General features: G+C 37.6%; 1 protein-coding gene across 2 annotated transcripts in view; it reads right to left on the bottom strand.

Annotated features, from left to right (window-relative positions):
• SREK1 (splicing regulatory glutamic acid and lysine rich protein 1) overlaps nt 1-9,057 on the bottom strand; it is a 36,157-nt gene extending 27,100 nt beyond the window's left edge. For both annotated transcript variants that reach the window (XM_012784107.2, XM_020290005.2), the window contains exons 1-2: nt 8,739-9,057; nt 275-408 (exon numbers count right to left, since the gene is read on the bottom strand). In XM_012784107.2, coding sequence (XP_012639561.1) covers nt 275-408; nt 8,739-8,899 — 295 coding nt within the window. In that variant the 5' untranslated portion in view covers nt 8,900-9,057. The remainder of the gene's footprint in view (nt 1-274; nt 409-8,738) is intronic.
• Nucleotides 9,058-14,084: the final 5,027 nt, after the last annotated feature.

Below are 14,084 nucleotides of genomic sequence, written 5' to 3'. Positions count from 1 at the left end.
TAAGTTGTAAAATCTCAAACATAACATAAGCCATAAATTAAACATTTTAATATAATTTACTATTAGGTAAAAATTTTTTCCTTCTCCAAATTTCATTCTTGCTTCTTCTCTCCCTCCCTCCCTCTCTCTCACACACACACACACACACACACACACACACACACACGCAGACACACACACACGAATACTGTCTACTTGCCAATTTCTAAGAAAGCCAAAGGCAGTAACAGGACAAAGATTAAAACAATGGAGAAAAAACATGAGAGATACCAACCTTCTGCACAAGGAACAACTATCAGAGCTCTGTCAATAAAAACCGTGTTAGTTAGATGCTGGGCCACGCCAACACTTGATGGGTCACGAAACTTAACATAACATACTTTGGAGGAAAAAGCAAGAGGTGCGTTGCTGCAAGATAAAAAGAAAAACAATTGGACTAATAAACATTTGCTTGGTTTTGTCATTTTCATTTAAAATTTCTTTCTTAATTTTTACATAATCAATTAAGAAATTTTTGTTGCTATGGATTATTAAGACATAAAATAGCAAAACTTAGTCATTTGATGGTGACTTGTCTGCCAAGACAGAAGGCAATGTAGGCAGGCCTACAACTTTATTTGTAAAACTTGAAACTCAAAATTAATCTGTCTTTAATCTGAGTGAAACGTGTAACGGCCAATTTAACCCAAAGATGTTCAACCAGTGTATCATAAGTAGTCAAAATCTCTATAAAAGCTCCAGTCCTCAAAACTTCAAATTTTTTTTTTTTTTTGAAACAGAGTCTCACTCTGTTGCCTTGGCTAGAGTGCCGTGGCATCAGCCTAGCTCACAGCAACCTCAATCTCCTGGGCTCAGTAGATCCTTCTGCCTCAGCCTCCCGAGTAGCTGGGACTACAGGCATGCGCCACCATGCCCGGCTAATTTTTTCTATATATTTTTAGTTGGCCAATTAATTTCTTTCTATTTTTAGTAGAGAAGGAGTCTCACTCTTGCTCAGGCTGGTTTTGAACTCCTGACCTTGAGCAGTCCTCCACCTCTGCCTCCCAGAGTTCTAGGATTACAGGCGTGAGCCACCACACCCAGCCCAAAACTTCAAATTTTATAACTGCTCCAACCCTTCCTAAATGTGATTCTCCAGCATTTAAATTACTAAAAACTTCACAACAGTCCTAGAAACAATCAGATAATATGGACTTAAAGTTAAGGTCTTTTGCCTATACCAGACTGCTTTAAGCTGGACAATGTAATTTTTCAGACAAAAGATTTTACAAACAAAATTTTACATACTAATATGCAAAACAGCATAGACTCTAGTCCTACTTGATTCAGTTCAATCTAGGCCTATGGTAAAAAGGAACCAGACACAGCACAAATGAAATGAAAAGAACTTTTCCTAATATGAATCCATCTTGTTAGACTCCAAAATATACTATCTTCATAGATAATCATTTTGTCAACCTATCCATAATTACTTTTCATTAAAGTCTATAATTGTCTTTAGCAAAAAAAAAGACCCAAACTAAATATATATCTAATCTATAACATAAACATACAATCATTTGAAACATTAAGATTTTTCGCTCTTTAAAAAAATAAGAGACATTGCTTGAAAAATATCTTATATGACTTGTGTAATAATATTAATTTATTCTGGTTTACAAAATAAGGTCAAGGAAGTTGACCACAATCCCAGAACAAGCAAATGGCAAAGTTAAGATTTAAAATCTAATCACCTAATTCCAAATCTCATGCAACCACAATTATTCAATTAATCAAGAATTTAAATATCATTTTGATATACTGTTGAGTTAGCAATTCCACAAATACTAGTCATTTTTAAAATTCAAAAATCTTTCTCTGTAATCCTTCACATATAGCAACAAATCCATCTTTAAAAACAATGTAAAATAACATTAATAATGGTTAAATTTATATATATTTATGCTATTAATCAAACACTGTGATGATAAAATGTATTTGTATTTAGAACTTGGAACTATTTACATCATTAACATAATTAGTAAGGTTAATTAATTAAAGTTGGTAAAAAAGATCTCTATCTTTTTCACACCCAACTCAACTCATTTCTGCCTAAGGCCACCCAATCCTATGAATCCACCCAATTCATATCAGCTCTCACAAAAATCTCCCCTTAACCATTCCAAGATCTAAGTCAAAGCATTTTATGTGTTATCGCTGAGGTAAACAGATCTCATTCAGACTTAACTCGCCAACTTACATCATCAAATCTCCAATTTATTAAGCCTCTGGTGAGCTCTAGACCCCCAGATCCAAGTGCCTGCTGGAGTACTACACTTTGATGATTACCAGGGTCCACTTTTAACTCATTAAGTACAGAATACATTCATTACCCTCTTTCCTTACCAATCCTGCCCTTTTTATTTCATATCTCAGTGAAAGATGTCATAGAATTACTCAAGCCTTAAATCTGGGAGTCACTAGCGTCATATAGTCATTAGTGCTGTTTACCAAATATTTCCAAAGCTCCTTCTAAAAGTTCATGGTAAAATTCTATTTTTCTGTTCCTTTAAGTTAGGTGTGGCCATATAACTTTCCTTTAACCAATTAAATATGAGCAGAACTAATGCATCATTATTCTGAAGATGCTTGAAGAGCAATTGCTTGGCTCTTTTCCTCTGCCACAGTGACCATCAACATTCAAAAGATGAGTGGCTGATTCATCAGCTTCACCCTAGAGTGACCACAATGAGCAGAGTTCCCACTTCTACCAATTTAGTGTAAGAAATAATCTGTTTTGTCAAACTATTGACATGTGGGGTTGTTTCCAAAACTCTACCTATCCTACTGATAAACCATTCTAGACCTTTTTGTACCCCTTATCCAACAGGTCCATAAATCCTGCTAAGAGTACCTCCTAAGTATTTATCACATTAAGTATTAATTAATGAATCAATTAATTTCATCATTTTCACTATCAGTGCCTTAATTCAGGCCCTCATCATTTCTCATCTGGATTACTACAGTGGCTCCTAACCTCCCACACTCTACCCAACCTCCGCCCCTTATTAATGGTCTTCCACAAAAGCTCCCAGTGTGTTCTGAACTCTAAATTTCATCATGTCATTTCATAGCTTAAATTTCCTCAAGGGCAATCTTCTGTTCTTGCTTCATCATCTAAATGCACCCAAAAATCCAGGCATACAAATACTTGTGGTTCTGAGAACACATGATGAACATCTGGGTCTTCTACAAGCTGTTCCATTTGGCTGTGATGTCCTCTAACTCCCTTTTTGAATGGTAATTCCACTTTTCCTCAAGGCACAGGTTTCCAAGGTTGAGTAAGCCATCTTAAAATACCACAGTGATAAAAAAAAAAAATACCACAATGATTAGGTACCCCTCCTACATGTGCTACCAAGACATTCTGTAAAACTTCAACACAGGCCTTATCACAGTTTCCTTATGTTAAATCTTCAACAGATCTTTGTAAATTTCTCTAGCCACAACTGATTGGCCACCTGTCACAAGGGCCCGTTTCACTGGCTGACCAGCAACCTACAATTTGAGTAGTCAGGCATTAACCAAATGAGCTTGGAACAATCAGATTCTCACTACTGGGCTGGAAAGTTACTTAGAATCGCCTTGGGCCAGATACACAGAAACAAACTGAACTGATAATACTCTTGAGAGCAAAAGAGACCTTGATTGCTGTATCTTTCTGGTTCCCAGTCCTAGTTCCCAGGAGGCCTGGCTGTACTACAATCTCCATTTTTCAATTTAATGAAGTCTCTTTTTAAGAAATAATATCTATTCTTGAACTAGACTGGGTAACACTTTTTCTGACTTTTGCAACCAAAAAAGTTTAGGATTACACTGACCTTCTAAAGCCCTATCAATTGCAATAGGAATACTCTTTTAGCCCTGAAATCTTCAAGAACCTGACAAGCCATCTTTTGTGAAAGAACTACAAGCTAGTTTGTAAAGCAACTACATATAAATAGACAGGTCACCAAGATTTGAAAAGCCTGGAAACTGGTTAAAAAACGTTGGTCTATTCTGAACGGCATAATGGAAGTGTGGGTAGTACGTATGACTACCCCAATGCTTTAAGCAATTTTCTTAATCTTCATCTCCAAGTACCTCCCTTAAAATAAGAAAGGCTAATTTATATTTCCTTTATAAAAATATTTGGGCTTTTCAGGAGAGGTACTAACACTTTTTTTTTTTTTTTTGAGACAGAGTGCAGTGGCGTTGTCATAGCTCACTGCAACCTCAAACTCCTGAGCTCAAGCGATCTTCCTGCCTCAGCCCCTGAGCAGCTGGACTACACACAGGAGCTCCACCATGCCCAGCTAATTTTTCTATTTTTAGTAGAGATGAGGTCTTGCTCTTGCTGGTCTCAAACTCCTGAGCTCTAGTGATCCTCCTGCCTCAGCCTCCCAGAGTGCTAGGATTACAGTCATGAGCCACCACACCCAGCCTTAATACTTTTTTTTTTTTAACATTATGGACTAAATAAAATATGATACAGTGGCAAGCCTACATACAGATGATGAACAGCCCAGCAAACAAATATGTACTTACTTATAAATCAGTATGTTTCCAAATCTTATATTTAAATCCTCCTCTTCAGTATATCTAAACTACCAAATAGATTTACTTTTTAAATTAATCATTTAAAAATGTAACTTTGATCTACAGTTTTAATTTTTAAAAGGGGGTTACATATTCCATTTGCTCTAAATGTATACATCTATAGAAGGTAGCAGTATTCAAATTTAGTAGACTTTAGTTTGACCTCATTTATTGACTCAAATTTTTTTAAATATAAAATCTTACCATTTTTCAAAAAAATTAGAATTTTTTTCTGAGTTGTAAATGCAGAAATCAAAGAACCAACTTTTTGAGCATCACTTAAATTTCCTGGGCCCTCACAAGTTATTTTGCTTTCCATTAAACAGGGTGATGGTCCTGTACAATATTTTAAAAGTCAATGTGGTAATAAAATGTCCAGTATTTTATTATTACATTAGTATACATCCTTTAGGGGATCTATTCCAAAACAGATATAATACAAAACATGAGCAAAGTATATAGTTCTAGGACAAAAATATTAATCGACACTTTATTTATAACAGGGCTTCAATGGTCCTTTGGTAGCACAATTCCTCCTTGTACAAGATTTTCTTATGAATTGCTGCCACCCACTAAATGCCAGTAGGCCTTCCAATCATAGCAATCATAAATACACATTTCTTCTAGCTAAAATCGACTGATTTGTAATACCAAAAAAAAAAAAAAAGCAACCAAAATATCCAACAAAGCACAACACACTTAGAATATATTAGTTTTTAAATATTACTATAAATAAAATACAGCAATATGAAAAATGCTTATTACAGGTTAAGTGAAAAGAGTTACAATCACAGTGTAGGATTCCTTTGATTGCAATGTATTACAATAAAAGTATATAAGAAGAACTGGAGAGAAATACTAGGAAATGGAGAAAGGTTTTGATACAGTGGTAGAATCACAAGTGTTGATTCCTTTCCTCTATTTTCCATAAAGTAGCTATACTGGTTATATTAGTTTTTTTAACTAAATCAACTTAAATAAGTAAATAGTTGATACATTTCATCTTTCTTTCTCAGAATCTTTGAAGACCAGAGAAGTGAAGGAAACCAGTAAGCAAAAAAATCAACACAGGCAAAATTCTCTGGTGTTAGAAATCAGGATAGGATTACCCTTGGGGGTTAGTCACTTGAAGGGACACACAGGGAACTTCCTGGGTGCAGATAATCCTGCTGTGTGGTTACACAGGTATGTTTACTTTGTAAAAATTCATCAAGTTGTACATTTCCGGGCACTTTTCTGTATGTACGTTATACCTCAATGAAAAAATTACTGAAAAAACAGATTTCTTACTTGTGTAAAAAGGTTTTCATCAGCTATGCGATTCATTTATTGCGCAAAAAATTAAAATAGTAATTCTGGATACTTATCTGGCAGCACAAAAAAGGATGACAAATTACAAATAAGAATTCTTAATGCTTACGATGAATGTTTACATGAATTCCTAATGTTTAAAATTTAAAATGAAACTAATCACTGCCTCATGCCAAAAGAATTAAATTTAAAATGTAAATTTTCATATTTGCAACAGAAATCATAAAATTTTAATGAGAAATTATTTTCATATTCTATTGAAGAAATATATTTCCAATTTTAAAACAATTGAATTTCTGCTCAGCTTCTAAAGATCAATCATAAAATAGTTTATGTGACACTGAAAAACAATTATCTCTATCTTCAATAAAACCTACTACTACTGCGGTTTTTATCCATGTAAGCCCCAATTTGCAAGCAAGTCTTTAATGTAAGGAACAGGTAATGACAACTTCATTACAAAGCAGAGAATCTGTTAATAAAGCATGTCAATATTGCTGCAAAACAAGAATGAGGGATCTAGCGTTGCACTTATGGAAAAACTGGTTAAGGATTTTCCCTGTCCTTTGTGTGTTACATTTATGCTACAATTTTGCTAAATGTATTACAATTTGTGACTAACTCCACTTTAATGTTCCACATGTTTAAGTAAAAAGCTTCTTATTCTCTTTCACATTTAAATACCAGTAACTCTTGATTCAAAAAAAAAAAAAATAGCCCATTACTAAGTGTCAGTTAATAACTGGCAGCATATTGTCACCCAAACCCAGGTGTCAACCATATTAGTATGTCAGCAATTAATATTCTGATATATTTTTTCTACCTACATGATACCTTACTACCACAACCTGGTTACTTTACAGAGGCTCACATACAATATATTTTACTGTGTGATTCCAATTCTTGCAGGATACCAGCACTCCTCCAAATACTTCTCAATCAAGAAATGTTCCAGCCAGGCCCGGTGGCTCCCACCTGTAATCCTAGCACTCTGGGAGGCCAAAGCGGGAGGACTGCTTGAGGTCAGGAGTCCCAGACCAGCCAGAGCAAGAGTAAGCCTCCCATCTCTACTAAAAAATAGAAAAATTAGCCAGGCGTGGTGGCATGCACCTGTAGTACCAACTATTCAGAAGGCTGAGGCAGGAGAATCACTTGAGCCCAGGAGTTTGAGGTTGCTGTGAGCTAGGCTGATGCCATGGCACTCTAGCCCAGGCAACAGAGTGAGACTCCGTCTCAAAAAAAAGAAAGAAAAAAAGAAATGTTCTGAGTACTTAAATAAAGATGGCTGAAAACATTTTCAAAAGTTAAATAAGATACTGAAAGCTACAATGCCATGGCTAATCAATCGCAATATATGTGCATGCAGGTATGCAGTATTCTTGCCAAAAAACGTATTACTTGAATCTCATCATGAAGAAACAATTTATATAAACTCAAATTATGGGTCATGATACAAGAAAAAAACAACTATATGGCAAAATGTCGCCGTTATGAAAGATTTTTAAAAGGTGATGGGAGCTGTTCTGGATTACAGGAGATAACTAAAAGGATTACTTGGAGCTTTAAAAGGAGATAGTATAATTAATTATATACTCGATCAAAAGAAAAAAAGCTTTATTAGAATAACAGGAAATTTTAATAATCAACTGTAGCAAAAAATGGACAAATGCACGTGAAGGACAAGATGGGTGTTCTACGTTATCTTTCGACTTTTCTGCATGCATGAAATATTTCAAAATCAAAAGTAGAAAAGAAAAATGTAAAAGGCCAAATTTAAATATCCAAATAACTTACATATATCTATACAGTAGCACTGCTATAACTTATAAACAGAAAATTAAAGAAAAATAGGTCTATAGGCATCACTATCAAGTAAGTCAAATCAAATGCAAATTTTTTAAAAAAGAAAGAAATCTTGAGCAACGACTACCTCTTCCTTCAACGGATTTTCACATAATGCACAAAAAACTGAGAATCTTAAGATTCTAAGATCTTAATAAAAGGATATTTATGCATGTGAGAATATGAACAACACCCAAACCCCTTACAAGTTTTCTGAGTAGATAACATTGTACAAGGGAAAATCGTACTACCTCAAAATACACTACTTGGGAAGTGGCCACGAGCTGTGATGTTAATGCCAGCCAAGATCTGGACTTTAAAAAGTACAAAGCAAGGATAATGCTGCACCTTTTCTGAAAGGTCTGGGGCAGTGTGACCTTCTGGGAGAAATATTTAATCTGTCGTCAAAAGGGTAAATAGACAATGATCTTTAAGACCAAGATGCTAAATTTGAGAGACTGCCCTGGGTAACAAATACAGCCCCACTCCTATCTTGTCATCAGCCGCAGGCTTTCTCGTCAGCAATAACGGCCTGATACTTCGGCCTTAAGAACTGATCAGTAGTTCAGACGCGGTTCCTGCGATTTCAGAGCGCAAAAATGCTAACAGGCGTTTGCCATGAAGACTACTCCGGGCCCACCTGCGGCCATCTTAAGTTGGGGGAAAAATGGAGAGGGGGGCACTCAATTCGAAGACCTGGCCGCGACCACAAGTCCCAGAGGCGTGGAAAAGGCAACCGCTCTAAATCTTTTGTAAGGGCTCGATGCAAAGGTTAAGCCCCAAATCTGACTCATAATGAGAGCAGGCCGCGGGGCCCCCAGTGCCCTTATCAAATATGGGCACCAAGGTAAGCCTCGGCGGTCATGTGACAGGCACCGCGCGCCCGCGTCCGCGCTCTCCCCCACGCCTCGGTTCCCGAGGTCTCTATGGCGCTCGCGCCCCTCCCCCAGCCGAGCTCCAGCACTTACTCCGGGGGATAGAGCCGCAGCTCCTCGATTTCTCCTAGGAAGGAAAAAAGCGTCCGCATCTGCTCGCTGGTCACCGCCGATGACAGATTCGTCACCTGAATCACCGCCGTAGGGGTGAGGCCGAAGCCTAAGCCCAACCCGAAGCCGCCGGCGCTGTTCATTCTGATCCCGCTGTCGCTGCCTTCCCGCTCCCCAACGTCTACGACGCGTCAGCGACGGAGCCGGGAAAGCGGAGAACGCGCGGCCGCGAGCGCGCTCCCGCTGGCGAATGCACAGCGCCGGGCATGTCTAGCCGCCCATTTCACAACTCCACTGCTCCCGGGGTTGCGCGCGCCGGCCGGAAGCGTCGCCCCGGCAACGCGGCCGGTCTCGCGCGGCTGCGGCCTCGCGTGGCTGCGGCCTCAAGTCTCTGGGGGCCTCTGGGGTGTTTGCAGCTGCTCTTTCCCTCCGCCAAGGTTTTTATTTCCCCTAAAACTCGATCAAATTCTTGTGCTCCTATGAACGTGGGAGACTCAGCTCTTTCCAGTCTTACTAGAGCCGACTGGGAAACCCAGCGGCCTGGCCTGGCGCGCGGCTGGAAAGGAGGAATGACTCCCCTCATCACAGATGAGCACTTGACCAAACTCTAGTGCGTCATTATTGTATACAGGCTTCCCCCACCCAAACTAGATTTAAAAATTGGCAGGCGTCCTAATTGCGAAAAACTTAAAAATTTTATTATACAAAACGTGTAGGTTCACATGCAATTAAGGAAGGAGATAGGAAGACTATGTAATTTTTTCGCTGGTTCCATAGGTATTAATATTTATTGAGTGTAATGTCCCAGACGCTATTAGACAAGGGCACATAAAACACAGTTACAGGCGGTCCACGTAGAACTTGAAACCTAACGAGAGGCAAGGTATGTGAGGCTAGGGCAGCTATCCCCAAAATGCCCTCCGCAAATCCCTGAGGGACCCCAGACCTGAGACCTTTTCAGTGGGTGGGCAAGGTCAAAATGATTTTCATATTACTAAGAGCTTGTTGACCTTTTTTCACTTTGCTAACATTTTCACTAATGGTGTAAAAGATTAAATTGCTTACACCTTAATGGGAATCAAGGCAGTGGCCCAAACTGTACTCGTATTTTGTATTCTTCACCTCATTCCACTCACAGCGTACAAAACTGAAGATTTTAAAATAAGTCAGTTTCACTTAAAGAATGTCTTTGACAAAGGAGTAAAAATTATACTAATTTTATCAAATCTTCACCCTAGCATGCACATCTTTCAAATGTGTGAAAAAAATAGAAACTACTGCTTATTGCATGTCCCAGTAGGATAGTTCTCTCCGGTAAAATCACTTGTCATTGAGTTTTTATGCAAAAATACAAATATTTTGCTAAATTTGTATTTGTTACCTTAAACTTAACAGCCCTTCAGTACTTAAAGACTTTTCTGCTAAAATCACCACTGATATTATAATAACAAATGTATTTTTGACCTTATATAAATATGTCAACATTTGGATAATGTCTACAACTCAATGAACAACTATTTTCCAAATAACCAATGAGTGCTATTACAAAATTAAAAAGATTCTTGCACATGCAAAATAGACTAATGAATTTCAATAAGTGAATTGATGTGGTTCCAGATTCAGTCCACATTCCAACTGCATTCAAAGAAATTACCACATGACAAGTTTGGTGTAGTATCCAAGAAGAATATCTCCAATTATCTCAAAAGGCTATGAAAATAGTTTTTCATTTTCCAACTGATATGTGTAATATCAGATTTTCTTCATATATTTCAACCAAAACATATCACAACATGTTGAATACAGGAAGAGATATGAGAATCTGTCTTCTATTAAGCCAAACAGTAAAGAGGTTTGAAAATGTGAAACAATGCCACTCTGATCACCAATTATTTTGGAAAACATTTTATCATAAAAATACATCATTTGTGTTAACACATAGTGGGCTTATAATTGTTATTTTTAATGAGTTTCAAAATATCAAATTTCTCAGGCTTAATTTCTAATATGGTAAATATGGATAGATGTTCCATAAATTAAAAGATTTTTTTAGGGTCTTCAATTATTCTTAAGAGTGTAAAGGTATCCTAAGACCAAAATGTTTGAGAACTATTACCATAGGGATAAACACAGGGGAATTGGGAGCACATAAGAGGGCCACTTAATTCTAATGAAAGACTTCTCAGAAGAGATGTTGCTTGAGCTGAATCTTGAACAAATATATATTCTACATACACAGTTCTACACACTGAGCATATACAATATACAAAACTAGGGAGGTATAAGAGAGCCCAAGTGAGGTCCAGAATCCTTAAAGTTTATTATTGCTGTACTGAAGGTTGCAGATGACTAGAGATGCATGCAAAAGAATAATGATGAAGGGTATGTATTGTTTGTCATGTTAAGAGGTTACTTTATCATAAGTTTTTGGGAGCTATTGAAGACCTTGAAACAGAACAGTGACTATGATCAAACATGGAGATACACTGAAAAGGGTGGAGACTCAGTAAACACACACACACAACACACACACACACAAAAGGATGGAAACTAGAGTCAAAGGAACCATTTGCAATCTAGATAAGCTATAAGGAGGTCCTGAACAAAGTAAGAGGCAGTAATAATGGAAAGCAAGGAACAGTCCCAAGTTGGCAATCATTGAACCCATTTGAAGATAAAAGGAATCAAAGCTATCCACTCAGAAAAATATATATGAACATACACTTAGTTTTAGTTTCAATTACCAGTACTTCTGGGGCCTCCTGAAGCCCACACGTGGATCCCTATGATTAATAGCAACTAGTTTGGAACAGTTGTTCTCAGACTTTAGTGTGCGTCAAAATCACCTGTGGGCATCTTAAAGCAGATGACAACCAGGCATGGAGGCTAAACCCACCATTTTGGGAGGCCAAATCAGAAGGATGGCTTGAGGCCAGGAGACCAGCCTCAGCAACATAGAGTTCCCATCTCTACCAAAAAATAAAAGATTAGCCAGGTATGGTGACATGTGCCTGCAGTCCTAGCTGCTCGGGAGGCTGAGGCGGGAGGATGGCTTCAGCCCAGGAGTTTAAGGTTACAGTGAGCTATGATTACAGAACTGCTCTCCAGCCTGGGTGACAGAGCAAGATCCTGTCTTGTTAAAAAAAAAAGAAAAAGGCAGATTGCTGGCCACATCCCACATCCCCAGAGAGTCTGAAGTGGGGCCTGAAATTTTAAATTTCTATCAAGTTCCCAGCTGAGCTGCTGCTGGTGGTCTACAAACCCCAGGTTAAGAACCACTGGTTTAGAAGGTTGTAAAAGCAATATGCTCAGCATACTTAGTAAGCTGTTGATAATACAGCAGAGGAGGAGTTTAGATTTCTGGCTTGGGGAATTGGGTAAACAATGCCATAATTTAGGTTCAAAAATATGAAGGAAGGGCAGCTTTGTGAGGAAGGAGCAGAAAATATTAAGATCCATTATGGACAATTTTCTGAAATGAAATTTAGGGAAAATGTCTAGAACTAAGATATATCCGTGATTTAAGATTGGGAGTAGATACAGCTATGACAGGAACACTGGTAGCAACAGTACAGTGGGCAACATTACAGGGACAAATATAACAAACAGCCCAAAACAAACAATATCAAGCCAGGAGAAAAACAAAGAGGGAGAATAGTCACAACATTTAAAGAAGGAAAAAGTTTTAATATGGAAAAAGTGAGAAATGGGAGAAAAGAATGCTCACTCTGCATTGAGTAAGAAAAAAAAAAAAAAAAGAATGGTGAAAGTGTCCAATTCTACAAAGATGACACTATCAGGTATAAATTATGCCCATTGATAGATACAATGTGGCTATTGAGACAAAAGCTACATAAACCATTTTTGAGAAGAGGAGGTAACAGTATCACTCTGTAAATCACTCAATGAAACTTCCCAACCCTTGGAGGGGTATTTCGGAGCCTGTGGCCACTGTGGCCAATGTCAGACTGTTCCAACCCGGATCTCTGAGATACATTTTAGAATTCCAACCTCCATGCTATGTTCTGTCTCCAAACTCTGTAATCATTTTCATGGCTCCAATCTGCAGCTATTTCTTTATCACCAGGCCTCTTGGTTTCATCTGCACTGACCCAACACCTTCAAAAACAAAATAATAAGACAAACTGCAACAAAGTATCAATGAAGAAAGAAAAGGCTCCTTACAAGGAGGCTCAGGCCAATGAGAGCCAACCAGAAACCACAAATAAGAAAACTAAATGCCAATAAATAAACTAACAGGAAAAAATGAGAAAAATATACATTTAAAATGTTATATACTTACTGGACTGAGAATCAGGAGGTGACTTTGGAGAAAGCAGTTACAGGGACAACAGAGACAGAAAGAGAGTGCTTGAGTGAGAAGGTATACAGATAAGTGTGAACTATATTTGAAAGAAAAGGCTTGTTGACTTTGTTTGGCCTTCTTGTTTTGCTTTCAAATGGGTGGAATGAGCTATGAATCTACTCTATGTAATTCTAAAGGAAATTTTTGACAGTAGGGAATAATTTAGAAGTAATTTTAAGAAAGGAAGGATCTATTAGTAGCTGTATCTTTGAAGGAGTCCTGATTTATAGTCTTAGGACAGGGAGAAAGGTTAAAAAGTTGTACTAGAATGAACCAGAAAAGGAGTAAGAACTATGCATACATGTGTGTGTGTGTGGTGTTTCGGAGTAGGATTCTTCCAGAAATGAAGAAGAAACTCCTGTGCTGCTCCTATGCCACATGACCTTTTTCTTTCAGGATCCAAAACTCTCAATTCATGATGTCTCTGGGGGGTTGGTTCTGGAACCTTATCATTGGCATTGCTTTTTTTAATTAAAAAAATGACTTATTATGATTAATTAAATGATTAATTACTAAAAAATGACTTTGTCTAACTTAAACAGAAATGAAAATGTAGACAGTGATGGCAAGGGTACTCCATGGAGTGGAAGAAATAATTACACAACCAAACCTAGAGAAGGTATGTGACTAAGGCATGTTTAGAAATCTTAACAGACTGTGGCTACTATAAACAAAACAGAAAATATATAACATGCGTGACTAAGGTATCTAATAGAATTGCAGAAAGAGTTGCACAAACAAATCTTAGGAAGAGAAGTGACCAGGGAAGCTCTGGGAACATTAGCAGCAGACATTCATAGACCACCTGTAAATAAGGCAAATCAACTTTAATAACTTTATAACCACTGATCTGCTTTCTAACTCCATACATTTGCCTCTGCTGGAAAGTATATATCAATGGAATTATACAATATTTAGTCTTAGTACCTGGCTTCTATTACTGAGCACAATGTTTTTGAGGT

The sequence above is a fragment of the Microcebus murinus genome, chromosome 11, assembly GCF_040939455.1.
Source record: "Microcebus murinus isolate Inina chromosome 11, M.murinus_Inina_mat1.0, whole genome shotgun sequence".
NCBI classification, from domain to species: domain Eukaryota; kingdom Metazoa; phylum Chordata; class Mammalia; order Primates; family Cheirogaleidae; genus Microcebus; species Microcebus murinus.
The sequence above is the reverse complement of the archived record's forward strand: the minus strand, read 5'-3'. Positions and strand labels throughout refer to the sequence as shown.